The 22,591-nt window shown below is 40.2% G+C and overlaps 1 protein-coding gene across 1 annotated transcript; it reads left to right on the top strand.

Moving 5' to 3' along the window:
• Positions 1–3,018: 3,018 nt before the first annotated feature.
• LOC115363879 (sodium- and chloride-dependent GABA transporter 3-like) lies at positions 3,019–22,591 on the top strand. Its single transcript, XM_030058212.1, has 14 exons — positions 3,019–3,144; positions 6,567–6,702; positions 9,267–9,404; positions 11,579–11,690; positions 12,435–12,567; positions 14,367–14,501; positions 15,562–15,665; positions 15,964–16,088; positions 18,666–18,771; positions 19,332–19,476; positions 20,108–20,210; positions 20,968–21,068; positions 21,988–22,158; positions 22,376–22,591. The coding sequence occupies exons 1-14, from the start codon at positions 3,136–3,138 to the stop codon at positions 22,502–22,504; spliced, it is 1,647 nt and encodes a 548-aa protein (XP_029914072.1). The 5' UTR covers positions 3,019–3,135; the 3' UTR covers positions 22,505–22,591.

The raw sequence follows: 22,591 nt of genomic DNA, 5'->3' as shown, positions 1-22,591 counted from the left end.
AGGAATTTACTATCATTTCAGGTCAGAGCACTGAGGAGGAACAGATATGGAGACAAAAGTGCAAAACAGGGAGCAATGGAGGAATAAACGGGAATATTTTCTGGCAGTGGCAGGGAATGTGGTGGGCTTTGGGAATGTCTGGAGGTTCCCCTATCTCTGCTATAAAAACGGTGGAGGTGAGTTGTACATTACACTGAACATGCACAATATTGGGGACACATTCATATAATCTCTTTTTGACAGGGGAGATGTAAATAAGGTGAAGCAGATGAATTAGAGAAGGATTTTTACCCTTTTAGACAGCTGAGATGTGGATTGTGCAACAGGGGCTGCAACTTAGTATCAGGATGAAGAAGATGACCCAAATATTTTTCACATTCAGCTGGTATTACTGAAGTGTTGTGAGTTTAAAACAAAAAGTTTATCACATTAATTCACACTAATCTAACTGATGTCAGTTTCTATCACGTGGTAAAAATGTTCAACATGATAAATGACTGTGTGTGATTAATATATGCCTAGATGCAAAGTAAGATACATATTTAAATCTTTAAACACACATTGAGCTTGGGATTGTGCTGCGAGGTACCAATTTCGCCGGACTTTCATCGCTACCAGGACATTCCGGAGGACGCCGTTAGAACACCGGGGTCTCCGCGGATAGTTCTTCCCAGCGACAAGTCCAGGAGGAAACGTAAACAAGCAAAGGAAACAACAGTTATCAGGACCTTTTGAGCTTGGGATTGCGCTGCGGGATGCCAATTTCACCGGACTTTCGTCGCTGCCAGGACATTCCGGAGGACGCCGAGGCTGCAGGGCCGGTGCGTTGACACGGCTGAAAGGACAGCCCTTTGGGCCGCCGCCTCCCAGCTTTTTCCAGCGCCAGGTCCATGGCGAACACGGGATGACGAACTGTGCTTGCACATCCAACAAGTGTTTCCGTGACTGTTGCATTTTTTCTGATATCAGAGACATGGCTGCAGCCATCTATTACTGGACTTGGCTATTCAACTAGCAAGATGCACGATGCTTTCTATTCTCCCCTGCACCGAAAGGACTGAGCCCTAATTTTGTTGCATTATTATACGTATATGATTGTGCAATGACAATAAAAATCTATCTATCTATCTATCTATCTATCTAAAAGCAAGGATTACATTTCTAAATTTCTTGATGGAACTTCTGGTTTGATGTCCGTGTAAAGCTGCACAAAAAATGATGAACAGTCCCAGTTAGCTGCTGCCAAGGATGCAAGGCCACAGATTACAGTTCGCTTGCTCAAAGTCCTGGGAAAATGAAATGAAATAGCCTTTATTTGCCTTCGAGCCACACTTGTGTATTGTTCTGAAGATTCTCGAACATTTGAAATTACTCCCTCTGGATCCAGTCAGACCAAGACATAACAATGGCCAGGGAAACTGGGGGAATGATAATCATCTGTTATAAAGTTCACTTAATTTACATTCATGTTAAAGAACTACATGAAACTGCATAAGAATTGGACATTGTAATAACTCAAATTTTGTGAGTTGCCTGAAGTGAATACTCTTTCTAAAATGTATATCTTGAATGTCTTGAATGCCTCGGAAAGATTATCAAAGTCAGTTTTACCAAAGGCAACTAGGTGCGATGGTGCTTAGTGTCATTGTGGGTGAGTGAGAGATCAGCAAGACACTTAGATTGATCAATATGAGCAGCAACAGCATCAAACAGGTAGAAACAGTACCAGAGCAGAGATGAAGGTTCCTTATATACATGTAACCAAGTCAGAGACAGCTCAGCTCAATTACTATAATACCATAAAGGCTGACAACACCACCTTTGGACTGTCACCCAAAGAACACACCTAGTGTTCTAATGGGAAGTCAGTTGTTCACTTTAACTTGTATTCATGGGATTTCTACTGTCACAGTTAAGTCCACAAATAAAATTGGAGACATGAATTTGTACGTAATGAGATGATTTATTTTGCAGCGAGATACATTACCTTAAAAAAAAAGACAATGTTTCTAACCATATCAGGATAAAAAATGTTTAAAACAAAATCCACTGGTGCCAAGCAGCTCAAAACGGCTATAACTAACTAAACCAGATAAAAGAATCCTTTTATTAAAAGCATTAATCAACTTGAATATGGTCAACCACTCTGGAAGCAGGAGGTGCTTCGAGACAATGCCATAAGATGCACATACACTGCAAACCAATACAACCCTCGGGTAAAAAACAAAATTTAAGGCACACGCTGGTACATGCATGCGAATGGGAAACAACAGTCAGCAGTTATTCACATACTGATTAAATCAGTGGTAAAGAAACAAAAAGGTATCTTGGCTGTATGGAACTCTCTGAGCAGATATTCTCGCTGGGTAATTCAGCGAGCTGTTTCCAACACACAGGAACATCAGTCTATTGAAATATCTACACTCGGGGCGCCCTGGTGGCTCACCAGTTAGAGCGCGACCCATGTAACAGGGTTCAGTCCCAATCGTATCGACCAGGGTTCGAATCCGACCTCAGGTCCTTTGCTGCATGTCATCCCCTCTCTCTCCCCTGCCTTTCCTGTCTATCTCCACTGTGACTATCAAATAAAGCAGAAATGCCAAAAAAAATAATCTTTTTTTTTTTTTTTTTTTTAAGAAATATCTACACTGTGCGCACAATTATTAGGCAAGTGAGTATTTTGACCTTATTGTCATTTTCATGCATATTTTCCAGCTTCAAGCTATATAAACTTGAATGCTAATTGGATTTAAGCATTATCAGGTGATGTGTAATTGTGTAATGAGGGAGGGTGTGGCCTAAAGTGATCAACACCCTATATCAAGGTGTGCATAATTATTAGGCAGCTTCTTTACCTCAGACAAAATGGGCCAGAAAAGAGATTTAACAGACTCTGAAAAGTCAAAAATTGTGAAATGCCTTTCAGAGAGATGCAGCACTCTTGAAGTAGCTAAGCTACTGAGACGTGATCACAGAACAATCAAACATTTTGTTGCAAATAGCCAACAGGGTTGCAAGAAACATGTGGAGAAAAAAAGTCTCAAATTAACTGCTAAAGACTTGAGAAGAATTAAATGCGAAGCTGCCAGGAACCCATTAACCTCCAGTGCCGCCATATTCCAGAGATGCAGAGACATGGCCCAGGTAAGGAAGGCTGGAACACGACCACCACTGAACAAAACTCATAAGTTAAAGCTGTGGGTGCTGCTGCATGAAAAGTTGATCATCAAGAGATCAATTGTACACGCTCTACAAATTACAGAAGAAAAAAACAAAGAAACCCAACAGATTCCCTCCTGAGCATGCTCTTGGCAACAGTGGCAAAGTAAAACTCCCCTTTAATGGGAAGAACCCTCAGGTCGAACCAGACTCAGGGTGGGCAGTCATCTACCTGAACCGGTTGGGTGGAAAGGGGAGAGAGAGAGACAAAGAGACAGAGGTTTACCACCAGTAAACCTGCATTTTGGGAGCACAGTGCTCTGGCAGGGTAATAAGGAACTATGAGCTCTTTCAGATAAGATGGTGCCTGCCCATTAAGAGCTTTGTAGGTGAGGAGAAGAGTTTGAAATTCTATTCTAGATTCTAGAGGAAGCCAATGTAAAGAGGCCAATATTGGAGTAATATGATCTCTTCTCCTAGTTTTAGTCAGCACACGTGCAGCAGCATTTTGGACCAGCTGGAGAGTCTTTAACGACTTGCTGGTACAGCCTGATAATAAGGAGTTACAGTAGTCTAACCTAGAGGTAACAAAGGCGTGGATTAATTTTTCTGCGTCACTCTGAGACAAGATATGCAGGACTTTTGAGAGAAGTGAAAAAAGGCAGTTTTAGAGATCTGTTTAATATGGGAGTTAAAGGACAAATCCTCATCAAAAATAACTCCGAGGTTCCTTACCATGGAACTGGAGGCCAAGGTAATGTCGTCCAGAGTAGCTATATCATTAGAAACTGATCCACTAAAGTATTTAGGGCCGAACACGATAACTTCAGTTTTTTCTGAGTTTAATAGTAGAAAATTTGTGGCCATCCAGGCCTTTATATCCTTAAGGCAGGCTTGGAGTTTACTTAGCTGATGAGTTTCATTAGGCTTTACGGATAAGTACAACTGAGTATCGTCCACATAACAGTGGAAATTCATGTGTGAGTGTTTCCAGATAATATCACTTAAAGGAAGCATATAGAAGATGAATAAAACAGGATCAAGCACAGAACCCTGTGGGACACCATATTTTACCTTTCCACAGGAGGAGGATTCATTACTAACGTGAACAAACTGATATTGATCTAATAAATAGGACAGTTTAATGCAGTTCCTTTAATGCCAATTAATTGCTCTAATCTCTGTAATAGGATGTCATGGTCAATAGTATCAAAAGCTGCACTAAGATCCAGTAACACAAGTACAGAAAGAAATCCATTATCTACTATTATCTATTATCTATTATCTATTTACTAATAATCCATTATTTGATGCAGTTAGGAGGCTAACTGCATCAAATAATGGATTATTAGTAATTCTAACCAGAGCTGTCTCTGTGCAATGGTGCACTTTAAATCCTGACTGAAAGTTTTCAAATAGTTTATTGTAGTAGTTACAAAGCTAGTTAGTGACTACTTTCTCTAATATCTTTGAGAGAAAAGGGAGATCAGATATTGGCCTATAGTTGGCTAAGACATCTGAGTCAAGAGTAGGTTTTTTGAGAAGCGGTTTAATTACAGCTACTTTAAGACTGTGGCACGTAACCTGTCAATAGAGACATATTGATCAAATCTAGCAAAGATATGCTAACTAAAGGTAATACTTATTTAAGCAGCCTGGTTGGGATAGGGTCTAGGAGACAAGTAGATGAATTAGAGGAGGAGATAGATGAAGTTAGTTTAGAGAGATTAATCAGGAAAAAAGCCTCTAAATTATTATTTTTGACAGAGGTCTCTAAGGGGGTTGGGTTAATGCCAGTTGTGGGAAGGAAGTTATCAATTTTGTCTCTGATAGCTAGAATCTTATCATTAAAAAAGTTCATGAAGTCATTACTACTGAGTGTTGTAGGAATACAAGGATCTGTAGAGTTATGACTCTTTGTAAGTCTAGCTAAGGTGCTAAAAAGAAACCTGGGATTATTTTTATTTTCTTCTATCAGAGATGAATAGTAGGCCATTTTAGCGACACAGAGAGCCTTCCTGTAAATTTTAAGACTATCTTGCCAGGATAAGAGAGATTTTTCCATTTTTGTAGAGCGCCATAACCTTTCAAGTCTTCGTTTTAGTTCACGAGTATGCGAGTTATACCATGAAGCTAACCTCTTTTGTTTTATGGTCTTCTTTTTTAGAGGAGCGACAGTGTCAAGTGTCATTTGTAGTGAGGCTGCAACACTATCAAAGAGATCGTCAATTTGCGAGGGACTAAAGGTAGCATAAGAGTCATTAGTTAAATTTAGGCATGGTAATAAATTAAGTGCTGATGGGATTTCCTCCTTAAATTTAGCTACAGCAGTATCAGATAAGCATCTAGTAGAAACACTTTTCTCCAACAGCAGGTAATCCTGAAGAAGGAATTCAGAGGTTATCAGATAATGTTCAGATAAAAGAGGATTCTGTGGAAACACTGTCAAATATTCAATGTCAATTCCATAAGTAAGAACAAGGTCGAGAGTGTGGTTATCTTTATGAGTACGTTCATTCACTCTCTGCAAGAAGCCAACTGAGTCCAATAACGAGATAAATGTTAAGAGAGTTTTCAGTGTCAGTGTGGATGTCAAAATCTCCAACTATAATCACTTTATCAGTACTGAGAACTAAATCTCTGGGAACCATTAACCAGTGGAACCACAGCAAGGAAACCATTAACATTTACAGAACTCTGCCAAACACACAACTACCTGTTTTGGAAATGTGTCTAGAAGATTACTGGCACTGAAAATGATTACAAGCCAGCATCAACTTGAAGAATGTCTGTGGTGGAATGAGAATTAAATATATGAGGTTGATCTTTCAAAATATTAAATTCAATTTTCCCCCCAAATTTCTTGAAAGTAGCAGTTGAAATGAGGAAAATCAACAAAATAATGTAAACAATGTTACAATAATGATAACAAACCGCTCCACTTTCTTTTGTCCCATGCAGCAACAGAATGTTGTTCTTATTACTGTTATTGTTTTTGTTTGATTATTTGTTTGTGTTGGTTTGTTCTAATTATGTTTGTGCTCTCCTAGTTATCATAGTTGTCTTTAATGATTTTACATGTTTTTTTATTCACTGTCTAAATGTGTATTGTTTTGACATTGCTTTGATGTGGAGGTGATTGGGCTATTAGATATAGTTTTTCTTGTCTTATTAAATGCTGCTTGTCTAACAAAAAACATCTAAAAAATGTAACAATTGAGCTATATGAACTCATAATAATATGGTGTCTTGGGCTACTCACTCCTTAACATAAGTGTGCATTTGTGAGTGTCAAACCAAAGGTGGAAAAGACGGGCTGTAAAATTTCTTTTATCTGCAAGATTCTCCTCCTAGTTTTCCTCATCAAGCTTCTCCCAGGTCTCACACATGTATTTCTCTGTATGCAGGTGCATTTCTTGCTGCCATACTGTTTCTTCGCCATGCTTGTTGGAGTACCGGTGTTCCTGCTGGAGTCTGCGATTGGTCAGTACACCCAGGAGGGCACCATCACCTGCTGGAGGAAGATCTGTCCTTTGGGTGAAGGTAATGGCATCTGGAATTGTGGTTTAGTCAGGATACTCTCATCAAGATAGAAACTTATTGTCAATCATAAATTTGATAGATTTTTGAATCTTAAATAACAAAACCAAGGAATGTTAAAGCTTGTATAGGTAGCTTTTTAGTGTGGGCAGACAGGTGTCAAAAACTTGAACTGAAACAGCACAAATAGAATCCACCTGAAATTCAGCACCTCATCCACATCCCTCCCACACGCATGCACACTTGTACAGGTGGCTTGGATGCCGATGCAATGAGGAGCAGAAACTGGTGAGCTGGCATGACTTTTTCATTACGTGGGGCTACAACTCGAGGTATGCCAGCTGCCAATAGGTAGTGGTTTCTAAAAATTTTGCAAAGTATCTTTTGATGGTGACTTAGCAACTGGTTTCACTTCACAATTGTCACCGCAGCACCACAATCATAACAAAGGGCTCTGGACATTCATCAACGCCTGAAACAAAAAACAGAGGAAAAGTTGCCAGTATGATTGTATTTCCTGTAGTCCTTGCAACCAGCCAGTGTTAATGATCAACTGGTTGAAAAATCGCCCAATCTGGCAACAAGTCTTGGATGTAAAACTTTCCGCCTCAGATTTGGTTATCTTTTGCATGCAGTGTCAGTCAATCAGTGGCCACCAGGAAAAATCGAATAAATTACACAGATGCTGCCATAGGGTGGAGAAAAGTACACCCTTTGGTATGGTAAGATTGTAGGCAGTGTTTTTTCATTAGTCATCTCACCTTTCTGTAATAATTTATGATTTATGTTGAATAACAATAACAAGACTAATAAAAACAATGTTTTATTGAAATATATTTTTCACAATTGGAATTGCAGGGGGGGCAGTGCCCTTGCACCCTTAATGGACCACATGCTCCTGTCAATTACTTTTTAAATTATGTATTTTTTTTAATATTTTTTATGTTTATTATGTATTTTTGGGGGGATGGAGGTGTCTGTACTTCAATACTGCACACACATATGCACAAGGCATGATTGGACTGAGACTGTAATACTTCCTTGGGGTGACTGGTAGTTTGATTTGTCCCAACTGGATTTGAACAAATGAGATTACACTGCCTAAAGCAGTCCTAATGCATTTAATTCAGACCCTCTGCGCATAATGGTGGTTTATCAAAATTATGAAAAGTTACCTACACAAGGTTTAAACACTGATCAAGGCAGTGGTGTTTAGGGCCCATTCATGTGTACGTTAAAGTGGTTGAGGTGTTTGAATCCAGATAGTTTAGGAATAGTTCCCATAATGTGAGGCTGGAAATTTGAGAGGAAAGACTGGTGAGATATGGGGCATTGCATTAAGACTGCCAAAGGACATGGCCAACAGATTGAGTATATTAATAAGAGTTGGGACTGATGTTTCAGGAGAGAGAAATATCAAGACATCATCTGCATACAGACTAATCTTGTGCTGAGTCTCCACTATAAGCACTGATGTTGCTGATCTAATGGCCTCGGCTAAAGGCTCTTGGACAGTCACAAGTAAGCAAGGAGTCAAAGGACAGCCCTGTCTGGTGTGTGGAAAAACTGTGTTTGACAACCAATGCTTAAGACTGCAGTTTGTAGATCACCATATAATATCTGGATCCATTTTAAGCCAATTCCAAGATAAAACCAATTTAAAACAAAACAATAAATAGGACCATTCTTTGTGGTCAAGGGCTTTCTCATAGTCCAGTAATGTTAGGCCAAAATTGGGGTCAACCTAGGACAAATTGCAAGAGAAGCAAACTCAACTGATTTTGTAGCCTCAGTATGTCCTCAGTGAGGGGAAAAAAAGTCCCAAGGAATCCCATTGGTGCAAAGTTTTGAAAATCACCTATATATGACCATATAATACCAAAAAACACCCTTTTTAACACACAGGTGAAAGGGTTCAAAATTTTACTTTCAGATATCACTATAAAAATTCACAAGTTGATTACACACACAAAGACAAGAAAAAAGTCAATTACAAGTTCTTTTAATTATTCTGTTTACACATGCATATCACACATTATCTGATTTGATATGCATTAATAAGGAATATAAGGAATAAATGCCAGAACAGTGAATTAAACAGTGAATTAAAATGTTACTATATATCTATAGTAACCTTTTAATTCAAGGTTACTGTATATATAGTAACCTTTTAATACACAGCTTTAGTTCAAAACATTGCTGCAATAGTTCTTACTGTACCAAAACCCAGAGGATACAACATATTACAAAATTTAAGATCTTTGTGGTGGCTGCCATTCCAACAATGATCTAAAAATTTATTTTAAAAATTATTTAAAAAGTTGTCAAACAGCGCAGGACCAGGATACCTTTCATGCTCTTACTCCAAACCCACTAGACCTCAGGTGATTCCAGCCCTGACCTTGTCCAAGTTTGATTACATCATTAGAAATTTGACTAATGTACATTGATATGAACAGTTCAACAGTATCCAATGGTGGGATGTCCTCCTCATACCAGTAATCACAGAAGGCATATTTTGAAATCATTTTGGAAGTTCAGTTATTTCTATGCTCTCTCTCCTCCAGGTATTGGCTATGCTTTCATTGTGATCCAGCTGTTTGCTCGACTCTACACTATTATTATAGCCTGGTCTCTGTTCTACCTTGGCTCCGCCTTTAATGCATCACTACCTTGGGCCACCTGTAATAACACCTGGAATACAGGTAAATATGGAATATGTATAAGCCGATAGGATTATCTCACGATATGAATGGGACTTCCCCATTCAGTGCAACCATGAAACACTGTAATGGATAAAAGTCCGATGCCAGCAAACTACCATGACTAGGAACAAAAAGAATTACATTCTGTAGGTCTCTGTTTTCATAATGTTGTTGTGTTTTTGGTTTTGTTAAAGAGTAACTAAACCCCCAAGTTTTGGTTGAAGTGCTTCTTCCTTGGAAATGCCTCTAGAACATGAAATAAGTATGAACTGGGAGGGGGTCTAAGACATGCCCAGTTACTCCTCCATGCCCCCTTCTGCAGCAGTCACCACCCCCACTCATCTACACTGTACATTTTCATTGTAAACATACAGTCTGTGGTTGTAAGATGTATTATTTTTCTATACTGCTTCAGTGTATTCAAGCCCCTAAATCCCCTAGACGGAGATTTGGGGATACACAGCCAGCAGCTATTAGTTAAAAAACGCTGGGGTTCCATAGTAGTCTGGATGGGCTTTTACGGCTTTACGGAGGCGTTTTAATACAATTACGCAGACAAAGCATGGCAAGCCAAAACATCATAGCTAGGCCTACATACCTTTTGTTATTTCGTCCTACTTATGTGTGTACTGCTCTCCCATTGCTAAGGCTTCCTTTTGCAATAGAAAATGCTTTCATCTCCTTGTCACATGCCCTGGATTATATAATCTGATGTTTAGACACGATGCAAATCTCCCACCTTTGTTTTTGCTGCATAGTTAAGCATCAGCTCTGACAGTGGTGAATCCGGACATGTACATGTTAGCATTGGGACTAGTGTTGCTGTTACAATTGGCCTTATAGTTCGATTGTCTCTTGCATTATCCAATGTATTGCATAGTTCAGGACAGCTTGAACCGCTAAGCAGAGGACAGATAAAGCAGGAGCCAGATGTACTTTCTCTATCTTGTTAGTTAGGTCTGTTGCATTAGATACATGCCCAGTCAACATTCACACACATAGCATCACACATTCTAGAAACAAGGCATGGACAGTGGTTGGCCTGTCCATGTCCGGGTAACTGGCCAATTATTCTCGGTTGCGTTTAAGTCCAACCTCTGTACGGGGCAGGCCCAGCCCAAGAACATAAATGTGTATCATTTCCTGATATCGGGGCTCTTTCTGACTGAGATCCTGCGGGAGCTCTGTCACACTGAGACCAGCGCAGCGGTGCTTTATATGTGACCATAATAAATATTGCATCAGAAAATTGAAGACTGACTCCGGTCTGTTCCTGGGCTTTCAACAAAAGAATCGGGAGCTAACATTGCCAGTGTCATGCAAAGATATGTATCCAATGAAAAGTGTGCCCCTGGCCAACAAGATTCAGACTGCAGTCCCGGTCAGTCCTCTAACCAGAGCCACTCACGCCTCAGTCTTGTTGGCCAGTGAGTTCACATTCCACATCATCACTGTATCTCTTGTGTTTCTCCTTTAGCCTAGCCTTTAGCTTAGCACTGGTGTCCGGTTCGTCATCCACAAAGTCTGTCATGTGATATATGCTTTTGGCTTGTTAGTATGGAGGGAGAGTATTATGATATTTTTTCTTGATGTAGTGCTAAATCTTTCTTGATATAGTGCTAAATCACTGCAGGCAAAAATCCTAAAATATGTTTTACAGCCAAAACCTATCAGTGTGGGTGTGGCCTAAAACTCCTGTTAACTGGCTGCAGAGTCAGGAGTGGTTGGGAGATGTCAGAGGGGGCGGGGGTTGGGGGATGGATGGGTTAGTTGGTGACAAAAGCTGCAGCCATATACGTCTCCTGCCACCAAATCAGCCAATAGCAAAATTCAATTGCAAAGTTTCAAACACAGGAGGACAGCTACTATGCATATTTATAACACAAAGTGTAGAATTCAAATACTTTGCACTAAAATGTTTTGACCTGAATCCATCAGCAACACTCCTGAAACCCATATATGTTGATTTTCAGCTGAAAAAAAAGTAGCTTGGGTGTTTAATTACTCTTTAATTTGTTTTCTCAAATATTGTGAGGTTTTGCCTTTAAGGGTTGCTGTAGTAAACAGACTGCACACATCTGCCACAACTGGTCAACTTTATAAGACAAGAGTAAAGGAAAGCAAAAACATCATGTTAATCTAACAACAGCACAACTTTGGGTTCATATTAACAGACAGATGTGTGGAGCTCACCTCTCCAAACTGGACATCGGAACACAACGCTAACTGGACAGGAAACTGGACACATGAAACCGTGACCAAGTCTTCAGTGTCTGAGTTCTGGGAGTAAGTACATGTGAAGATGTAAAGCTTCACCAGAGGTTTCACATGAGCCCTGGCAGTCATGAGGTGCTGACAGGGCTGCTAAAGCCTCCTGGAACAAGTAACACAACCCATGACACTGACTGCCATTTCAATGCCAGTTCAAGCATTCTGCAGTCAATTATTAGTAGACTGGTGTCACAACATGGTCAACCTGGAGTAACGTCACCGTTGTGTTCATCAAAGAAAGGCTTGCTGCTGTTTGCTGTAGGCTAATGTTAGCAAGCTACATTTTCTGTGAATTTGTTGACTTTTTTGGTAAAGCCAAGTGGGAATGTTGGAAGTGGGAAAACCCACTTCGGGGTGGTCTACTGAAAAATTATGACCATTGTGGAGGGACCCTCTAAAGCACAGTGAAGGGGGGTTCATGTCTGTGATGGTCACTTTTAAATATAAGACTGCCTGCTGTAGATTATCCCTTATAGCATATAATATAATATCCCTTATATAATCCATTAGAATATAACTCAACATTGTAATGCGTAGTCCTCGCAACGGAAATCAGTAATACATGCTCGTAAGAGTGACACAAATTGAATAATTTATTGTATCATAAATGATTTCACAATCTATAGACAAAATGGATGATAAGTACGGGGGGCGGGGGATTAATTATTATTACCACAGTGCAGTGTTTATCATCCCCTTTTTGTTGTTATGGTTTTGCAAATTGATGATGAGTGAGTGTGTGTTTCCTTTTGCTTGAAGGAGACGAGTGCTGGGCATGTCTGCAGGTCTAGAAGAGGTGGGCAAGGTGAGGTGGGAGCTGGTGTTGTGCCTGCTGGCTTCCTGGATAGGCCTCTACTTCTGCATCTGGAAAGGGATCCGCACCACTGGAAAGGTCAGTGCACAGGAGTGTGCAGGAGTTCATTTCTCATCCAGATGAGGTTTGCTGTGTAAAAATGAAACAAAAATGGTCTTGCCACAAAATCAAAGACCAAGTGTTCTCTTTAATGAAGCTTGCATAAAAGGAGGGAAACAGACACAAGAAAATCTGGGTATTTGTCTGAAATGTGAAAATGAGGGCGTATCTTTCTCTAATAAGGTTACTTTGGTGGCAGTGTCTTTGGTTTTCTTTTACTTTTAAAGCTTTCTTTCTTTAAGAGGCCTTAAAGAAATCGTAGGGGAGACTGGGGACAGTTGCAACACTTTTTACATTACCCTCAGTTACTCAGAGACTATTTGGACTAGGCACACCAAATTTTTACATATTAAACCTACATCTGTCTGCTATATACCCATACCATTTAAAGATGGCTACATATAACATATCAATCACAATATTTATTTGAATAAAGGAATTCAAACGTTGCAACTGACCTCAAACCTGGGGACAGTTGCAACACGGATCAGGGACGGTTGCAACATATTAAAAAATCATTAAATTTCACCAATTATCTTCTGATTTTTGTCTGAATAAGCACAGTATACAGTATTAAAGTATTTACTAAGTTTTGTTTTGTGTAAAACATAGGCCTACCCTGAGTTAATGTGTAGATGTTACTGAAGCAATGTGTAGATGTTACTGAAGCTATAGAAACTCAATATGACTGTTTTCACAGGAAAATTTATTTAGTTTGTCCCATAGCACAGCACATACAACAATATACAACAATAACTAATTGCTCATTTTTGCTCAACAAGTTATTTGGGGAATTATTTTGTTTATCATTAGCATTAGTTTCTCATTATGATTGCCTGTTCTGTTCATCATGAGCAATGAAATATATTAATTGTGCCTATTTTGAGCTAAAAATCTTCAAAAATACTGTTGTGTGGTCTGTTTTGATATTAGCATAGGGACAGTTGCAACTGTTGCAACCGTCCCTGTGGTATCAGTCATGACAAAACACCATGTGCTAACTAGCCACAGTGACACTGACACATGTAAACGGTGTCACTGAATAGTCAACAAAACAGTGATTCAAGCTAGGTAGGTTTGGATTAATTCATACAAAAGACCAGGACAGTATGACAAAAATACAGCTCATGAAAAAAATCTACTTTCATACCTCCAAAACAGTTTTGCCTTGATAAAAGCTGGACCAGATGATCAATATGGCCACTCTCTTGTTTGTGGGTAGAGGGTCTAACTGAGCATGTGCAGTGTGAGTGTCATCACTCTAGCATGTTTCTGATTGGAGAAATAAGGCTTGTTGCAACCGTCCCTTGTTGCAACTGTCCCCAGTCTCCCCTACTTTATTTTACTATTTAAATGAACTGACAAAAGCTTAGTAATGTAAGAAAGACAGGCAAAATAAGCCAAGGCTTCAGCCTATACCTTTTCGGTCAGTGTCTATTGTGTCTTTTTGTATATATGTATATATATGTATTTGTTTTGGTTTTCCACTGAAAGGAAATGAAATATTATTTACTGTTTAAAAATATGTGCATAAGATATTGTCTATTCATATGTGTATTTGATTTTTGCAACTTGAAAATGACCGAAATAAAACATTAACTATCACTATCACCTTTACCAGTCACTAAGGTGGTTTTGCGAGGTGAGGTAATCTCTCACCATGTGCACAAAGCACAAGTATCATGAGGAAACACTGACTGGTAAAACCCCCAGTGAGCTGCTGGTGAAACTGTCCCACTCACCTCTTGTGTGACATTTCCACACTCCTTTGTGTGTAGGTGGTGTATTTCACGGCTCTGTTCCCCTACGTGATGCTGGCCATCCTGCTGGTCAGGGGTTTGACGCTGCCAGGAGCCTGGCAGGGCCTTGTCTTCTACCTGTACCCAGATCCTTCACGCCTGCTCGACCTTCAGGTGAGAAAGCCACTGAAATCACTCAGCTTCACTGGGGTCACTGCTTAGTTTGAGACACACAATATAAACTCTATGAAAGCATTAACATAAAAATAATGAGACCAGATCCCCAAGGATGAAATATGAAGAATTTTCATGATGAAAAATATGCAAGGCAACTACACTCACTATTTTTTGTATTCATTTATGTTTGGGGTGTACAGTATATTATGAAGCGATGTTTTGGTAGATCAGGATAGGCAAAGCCTGCATAAGGAGAAAGATGACCAAAAGCCAGTATAGGTGGCGGTCAATCAGGCTAAATCAGGGGTGGCTTTAGCCTTAGGCCACGCACCACCAAAAGGGAAAGGAAGCACCACAGTGTTACACTAGCTGGAACTGTTGTAGATGGTTCGTCATGCCTCTGAATATCATTGTCCAAACAGTGTTCAGCTGCAAACCATGGAATACTGTGGTACTCTATAATCTAGGATCTAAAATAAGAACAAGTTACAAGAATTACAGACAAGTTATGAGAATGTTGTGATGAAGCAGAAGATTAGCAGGGAGCTAATTACTAGGGCATTACATTTTCATCAGTGAGTCTCATAAAGAAAATAATGCAAAAGCTTTCTTTTCAAACTGTAGGGCTCCTGCTTGGAAAGATTTCAGACAAACATTTCTCAGCAGAACAATACAGCTCCATTTCCACTATTCTTTATTTTGGATTTGCTGCACTAAAAATGAAATGTATGTGACAGCTGAATCAGATGATTGTGAGAGTCAAACTATTTGTGCGGGAAAACTCATCTAACAACTTACAATTTATCTGTTGATGATTGGTGAGTACAGTGGATTGTGAAGTCACTGTTGAGCCAAAATAATTTTATTCAAGAGATATAACTAATTTAATTAATTAGATTTAGCTATCCACAGATAGGCCTACTGTACAGTAATCAACCTATGGAACAAGTCTTGTCTCAGGGTATCATGCTGAATATAATCCCTCTGTGAGATATACAATAAAGATTGTTTTTGTACCCATTTGATTTCATGTGTGTTTTTGTCTGTCATTCTGCAGGTGTGGATGGCAGCATGTTCTCAAGTCCTCTTCTCCTACGGTCTTGCAGCAGGAGCCCTGACTGTAATGGGAAGCTACAACAAAACATCAAACAACATTTACAAGTAAGCAGTAGGACCAATAACTCAAGGAATACATGAATTTGTCTTTCTTCTCTGTACATTGTGAAGAAAAAAATTTAAAGCATTGTTTTGAATAAATGTTTTATTTGGCTTTTATTTGAGATATGTGAAAGCCAAATCAACAAATAAAGAAAGTAACACTATATACTTTATTGGGTGTGAAAGCGACCTAAAACATGCATTAACAATGGTGGTCTTTTCAGCCTTGCCTGAAGCAGCAGATACTTTCATTCAGTTATTTCATTCAGCTGTTTGGTGAGCTGTGTGTTTGTGCATACAGGGACAGTCTGTGGCTGTGTGCGCTGAACAGCGGCACCAGCTTCGTGGCCGGATTTGCTGTCTTCTCTGCTCTGGGCTTCATAGCCCATCAGCAAGGAGTTCCCATCGACATGGTGACCGAGTCAGGTAACACTTAGAGCATTATTGGACAAAACTCTCAGAGGTCAGTGGTTCATGACTCTAACAGAAGAAGGTAGGCCTACATGGAGAGGAAAGCATTACAATTCTACATTACAATAAGTTCTCTAAAGTGTAAAACTGTGCAGGGATTTTTGTGGAAAAGAGATGAAAAAGTGAGGGACAGCCTCTCAAAGTCAGGAGATGCCAGCTCTGTTCCATTGCAGTGCCTAGCCTGTTGTTGGGTTAGCCTCACTAACACCCTGCCGGGGACAATGTGAAATGCCTTTGAGCATATTCTCACTGACTGTACATTAGTGATTGGCTTTAATATATTTAAATTACTCACTGAAGTTAAGCGTGATTTAGAATTATGAAAACCTTCTCCATGTTGGCTATGGTCTCCATCCTCAAAGTTTTGCTTAAAAAGTAAATTTTAACACTAAATGTGACATTATGCCACATTCACTTCATAAGGATGGCAGATGTGGGAAAGAATCCAGTCCACAGGACTTGCAGTCGTTCACATGAGTTAGTTGACAGTAAGGTAAGACAAAAAGGTAAGACAAACAGTTAATTTATTAAAATATGCTCAGTTTACGATAGGCAGAGGTGGTTTGTTGGTTAGAAATGCATGCATGACAACAGAGCTTTTACATTTTGTTTTATTTATTTATTTATTGTATGTTAAACATGCGCCATTTTCCAAATCCTTCTGTGTCGAAATACTCCTTTAAAAACACAAAGACATTCAGTAGATTGCAGTCCTCCACTAAGGTTACAGCTGCAGACGATTTCCATAATGTCAAAAGATACACCCCTTTCAACAGGACAAAATATGGTGACAAACAAGGAGTAGGCCACTCTAAAGCCTACGAGAGAGACTCAAGACTAAGGTCAGACATGGGATCTTTAAAATGCATTGCTTATGTATATGCATTCTCATTTATGCAGGAAGAACCTTAATTTGTATGCGCTTTTGACTGTGGAGTGTTCAGTGATTAAAGGATTAAATCATACCAGTAATTTAGCATTTTAGTTTAATATCTACACAATATATACACTACCAGTCAAAAGTTTGGACACATTACATTGTAGATTCTACAAACTATGAATGAACACATATGGAATCATGCAGTAAAAAAACAAGTGTGAAATAACTCAAAACATGTTTTATATTTTAGTTTCTTCAAAATAGCCACCCTTTGCTCTGATTACTGCTTTGCACACTCTTGGCATTCTCTCGATGAGCTTCAAGAGGTAGTCACCTGAAATGGTTTTCCAACAGTCTTGAAGGAGTTCCCAGAGGTGTTTAGCACTTGTTGGCCCTTTTGCCTTCACTCTGCGGTCCAGCTCATCCCAAACCTTCGCGATTGGGTCTAGGTCAGGTAACTGTGGAGGCCAGGTCAACTGGCGCAGCACTCCATCACTCTCCTTCTTGGTCAAATAGCCCTTACACAGCCTGGAGGTGTGTTTGGGCTCATTGTCCTGTTGAAAAATAAATGATGGTCCAACTAAGCACAAACCGGATGGGATGGCATGTCGCTGCAGGATGCTGTGGTAGCCATGCTGGTTCAGTGTGCCTTCAATTTTGAATAAATCCCCAACAGTGTCACCAGCAAAACACCCCCACACCATCACACCTCCTCCTCCATGCTTCACAGTGGGAACCAGGCATGTAGAGACCATCCGTTCACCTTTTCTGTGTCGCACAAAGACACAATGAGTGGAACCAAAGATCTCAAATTTGGACTCATCATACCAAAGCACAGATTTCCACTTTGTTTGGGCCAAGAAACACAAGGAATGGCCATTCCGTGCTTTGCTGAGCGTGAGATACGAGTGACGTCTATGCGTTTGTCTCAGAACAACAAGCATGATTGGCTGAATGGTCAGCTGTGCCCGCCCCCACGAGTCGCTCACAGTCAGATCAGGTCCTGAACTGACTGTGAGCAACTGCCACCTGTCATTTGTGGGACACATTAGTCTAACGCAACTGTGAATTGGGGCTGCTGATATCGTGCCGTTAATCCATTCCGTACTGATGCCACAAAGTCATGAGCGCCTGCAGGACGCTATTAAACACCAGAGTGACTATATTTGACAATAGTGTATCATTGGGCTTGTTATTTTGGTTAGACGTCGGAACTAGGGGTGCGAGGGTTGTGGCCACACCCCCTCCCATCCGCCCCCTATCCCTCTCTCCCCCTGCACCCCATCAGCCTCCCTACCCACTATAGACATGGGAAGTGGGGGTGCTGGGGGTGCTGCAGCTTGTGCCATTTGCTTTCTTTCAGTCTGTGAGACATTCCAGACCACACACCCCGCGCACGAATGGCAGCGGGATGATAATTTTGAGTCTCTGGTACGATAATCCTACATTTCCCACCTGCATGTAAAATGTGGGTTAATTGTAGTTAAATTAAGAATCACTGGTATGGTCCTTGATTGTATTCCTCTCCAACACGGAGGAACAAAATGTGATCATGAGATCAGTGATATGCTTGTTAAGACTCAGTGATTAGTGTAATATTTATTCCTAGATACACATCACTGCTGTGCATCCTGTCTCTTCTGTCCCTGCAGGCCCGGGGTTGGCGTTCATCGCATATCCTCAGGCTGCAGCCATGATGCCGCTGTCTCAGCTCTGGGCTGTCTGCTTCTTCATCATGCTCATTCTGCTGGCAGTGGACACACTGGTGAGCACAGAGTCTGTGCTCTGGTGAGCACAGAGTCTGTGCCCAACACAAAACATGAATTTAATTCTTTATGTATATTCATACTTATGTTTAGATTCCTCTTTAGGTTTTACTACACCTTAACAAGGCGGTTTATTCTTGGTTTACCAGATTATGAAGTATTACATCAGGTGACATTTCACTTTTGTGTTCATGATCATGTCATTTCATGCCTCGATAACTGGCTATATTTCTTGATGATTAATACAAGGTTAACTTACGGCAAAAATGCTCTGGCTGTAAACGTCCAAATTCGTTTGTAGCCATGTTTTTATAAGTGAAAATTATAAAAAAAAAAAAAAAAATTGTGTGTAAGGTGCTGTTGAATGTGGAGGAAAAAGTGGGAAAACTAGGCAAAAAAGGGATTTGCTCTTTTCTTTTGAAATGAAATTCTGTCTTTGTTCTGTCTTCTGTCCACGATTGTAAAGCACTTTGACTCAACTCCTGTTGTTTTTACATTTGCTATATAAAAGATATAAAAGTGACTTGACTTGAATTCTCTCTCTCTCTCTCTCTCTCTGTTTTCAGGTCTGGAGACAATAACATCAACAGTGATTGATATGTTCCCACACCAAATGCGCAGACCATGGCGTAGGGAACTCTTCCTCCTCTTCTTTTGCTTTTCTGTCTTCCTCATACAGCTCCCTCTCACCACTGAGGTAACAAATCAACCAACCAACCCAACTAACCAGCCAGTCACTCCATAAACAACCGAATCACCCACCCAAACAAACAGCTCCTTGCCTGCCCAGCTAGCCAAGCACTCACCACCCCAGGGCCTCATATATTGTCGTTTTTACACTTTTAGTCAGGATGACCCCAGTGGGAAACAAATCCCAAACCCTAGCAGTGAGGGCAGATTGTCAAAGCTTTGCTTCCAAAATAAAACATATTCTGGAGGCTGCAGCCAGTTTTCCTGATACACCGTATTTCTACAATTAATAGTCCGGGCGTTTAATACTCGTTTAAAAGAACCAGGCGGCTATTCGCTGCAGGCCTTTATTTATTTTTACACAGACCTGCACCAGGCCATTATTGTGATGACAGTTACTGTCCAACATATTTTTAAGTACAAAGGTATTGTAAGGCATAAGGTAAACATATCTGTACATACAAACATAGTGCAAACCGTCAAATTGGTGCGCTACCAGGCGGCTATTTGGGGCCCGGCGATTAATTGGTGAAATACGGTAAGTGCCCTTTTTTTGACTGTAATCACTGCTGTGGAATTTGAAGTGATACATTTCATATAAGCTTGTTGCGTATTTTGTGCTCTCATGTGTTTTCCAGGGAGGAATCTACCAGTTCCAGCTGATAGACTACTATGGAGCTAATGGAGCATGTTTACTGTTTTTGTGTCTGGCCGAGTGTGTCGCTGTCAGCTGGGCCTTTGGTCTGTGGTGTTACTACCTGCTTTGTGTGTGTGTGTGTGTGTGTGTGTGTGTGTGTTTGTGTGGAGGTTTTCTTACAATAGCCTATCTGCCTGCATGTGTTTCAGACAGAGATATCTGCTTAAGCACGTATATGTTATATTGTTAAATATTCAGACAACATTATGTAAAAATTTGTTCTGGCTCATTCAAAAATTAATGAAATAAGTAAACCTTTATTTAGCACCTTTCCAAGCACAACTTACAAGGCACTGTATGCCAATAAAATGCAACAGAGCAAAACAGAAGGTATATAAAAACAGAATTGTATGACACACAAAAAAAAAAACAACAACAGTGATGTACAGTAAAAGGCTCGCTATAAAAAGGTAGTGAACAATGATTTACAAAAAATGAAAACATTCTGTATGCCTTTAATATACACTCAAACAGCCTGTATACACAGGAGTCTCTCCAGTAGCCTTTGAGTAGTTTGGGAGTTTGGTGTTAATCATCAAAAGGCAGTTGTACTGCAGATTTAATATGAACCAGCCTGCAGTCGGTGGTGGGAGAACATCCTCCCACCAGTGACAGGGAACAAACCTGTGTTGTTTCAGGTTTTTGTGAAGGGGAAAATACAAGTAATTAGATGAGGACAAGCTGGAAGGTAAATGGCTTTATCAACCACTTAGTGTGTTTGTAGTGGCAGGTCAGGATAATTGTTAATAACCAGATTTTTTAAAATGCATTGATTTACCGGTATGTGTTTGATTCATTCAGGGGCTGATCGGATGTGTGATGCTATTGAGGAAATGGTCGGCCAGAGGCCGTGCCTCCTCTTCAAGCTGTGCTGGCGTTACATCTCCCCTCTGATCTGCCTGGTGAGTTACACCATCCATCCATCCATCCATCCATCCATCCATCCATCCATCTATCCATCCATCCATCCATGGACTGCTGCATGGATGGATGGAGTGATAGAAGGCAGATGGATAGTTTTGTGCCATCCATTGTTTTAGTAAGAGCATGTCACAATTTTCATTTGTTGAACGTCTCATCTCAGAACAAGCAAACCTCTTCATGATGTTAATGTTGTTATGATGTTTCTTGGTTTCCTGTTACAGAAATACAGAAATATAAAAAGTAAACAGTGGATTGGCTCTAGTAGCTGTGCAATTTGGATCTGACTGGTTTATTTCCCTGTTGGTTTCCATTTTTGATGATGATATAAATCAACAAGTCAGTCAATCAGCCAATCCAAGTAAATGAACACTTCAGATATACTGGTGTCCAATCAGTGATGTCAAAACAGGTATGAAGCCTTTGACAGCTGATGCCAAACAGCTGCTTCACTCAGTGCAGTGTGGCCACAGGCGCCTTAAGATTTAAACCCACAGAGACTGATGCAGCTCACAGTAGATGACGAGTTTTGCCTTTTACTTATTTATTTATTTATTTATTTATTTGCTACCTGAAAATTATCAGGCCTTTTCCAAGGATAGCAGCTTGAATAATATTCCATAAAATTTGTTCTGTAAGAAAATAAGTCACTTTTTTCACATGCCAGATACCATATTTTGAAATAAAACACTTAATTCAGTCACAGTTTTATCATCAGTGTTTCATGGCTTATCATACAGGCAGTGTGCAAGTGCCACAAAGAGACAGAACTGCAATTTCACACACAAAAGAAGAATTCCCAGCTATCCAGTCGACCTGTTCATGTTTTCATACACAAGCTGGCAAAGCACGCTAGTCCACTTGGGTTCTAGTTTGTTCCTGTGCATCTTTTCCTTCCAGGTTTGCTTTATCTGCTCCTTTCTGGACTACCAGCCCCTCACATCCAAGTGGGGTTATGTGTACCCAGCCTGGGCATATGGGCTGGGCTGGGCCATGGCCCTGTCCTCCATCGTGGTGGTGCCCATCTGTGGCGTCTGTAAGGTCTGTGTAACCGAGGGCAGCCTCCGCCAGGTAGGTACTGTCATTCTGCTTCAGTTTCCAAGAGGTCTGGAGGAACCAGGGATGGCTTATCTTATGATGGCACTATGTATTAAACAGATAAAAGTTCAAATGTCCAGTGACAACAAAGTGTGACTGTGCAGAATTATGTCTGTTTCTGAGCCACAAATTTCTCTAGTTATTGATTTGACCTGATTTTCTTTCTGTCTTTTTTTTTTTACCCTTGCAGCGCCTTTCTGTCCTGTGGTGTCCTGCTGTTGACCCTGTCAGTGAAAACCAGCGGCAGACAGAAACATCAATAGTATCTTCCAAATACTTGACAGATCAGCCTCTTGTCCCAATGTTGCTGAATCACTAGATGGGGTGTAACACTATGGTTCAGAAACCACAAAATGAATAGTTTGTTACATCCCCCATACTTTCTTTGTTTCCCCCCTAAACCCTC

The sequence above is a fragment of the Myripristis murdjan genome, chromosome 8 (genome assembly GCF_902150065.1).
Source record: "Myripristis murdjan chromosome 8, fMyrMur1.1, whole genome shotgun sequence".
Lineage (NCBI taxonomy): Eukaryota > Metazoa > Chordata > Actinopteri > Holocentriformes > Holocentridae > Myripristis > Myripristis murdjan.
The sequence above is the reverse complement of the archived record's forward strand: the minus strand, read 5'-3'. Positions and strand labels throughout refer to the sequence as shown.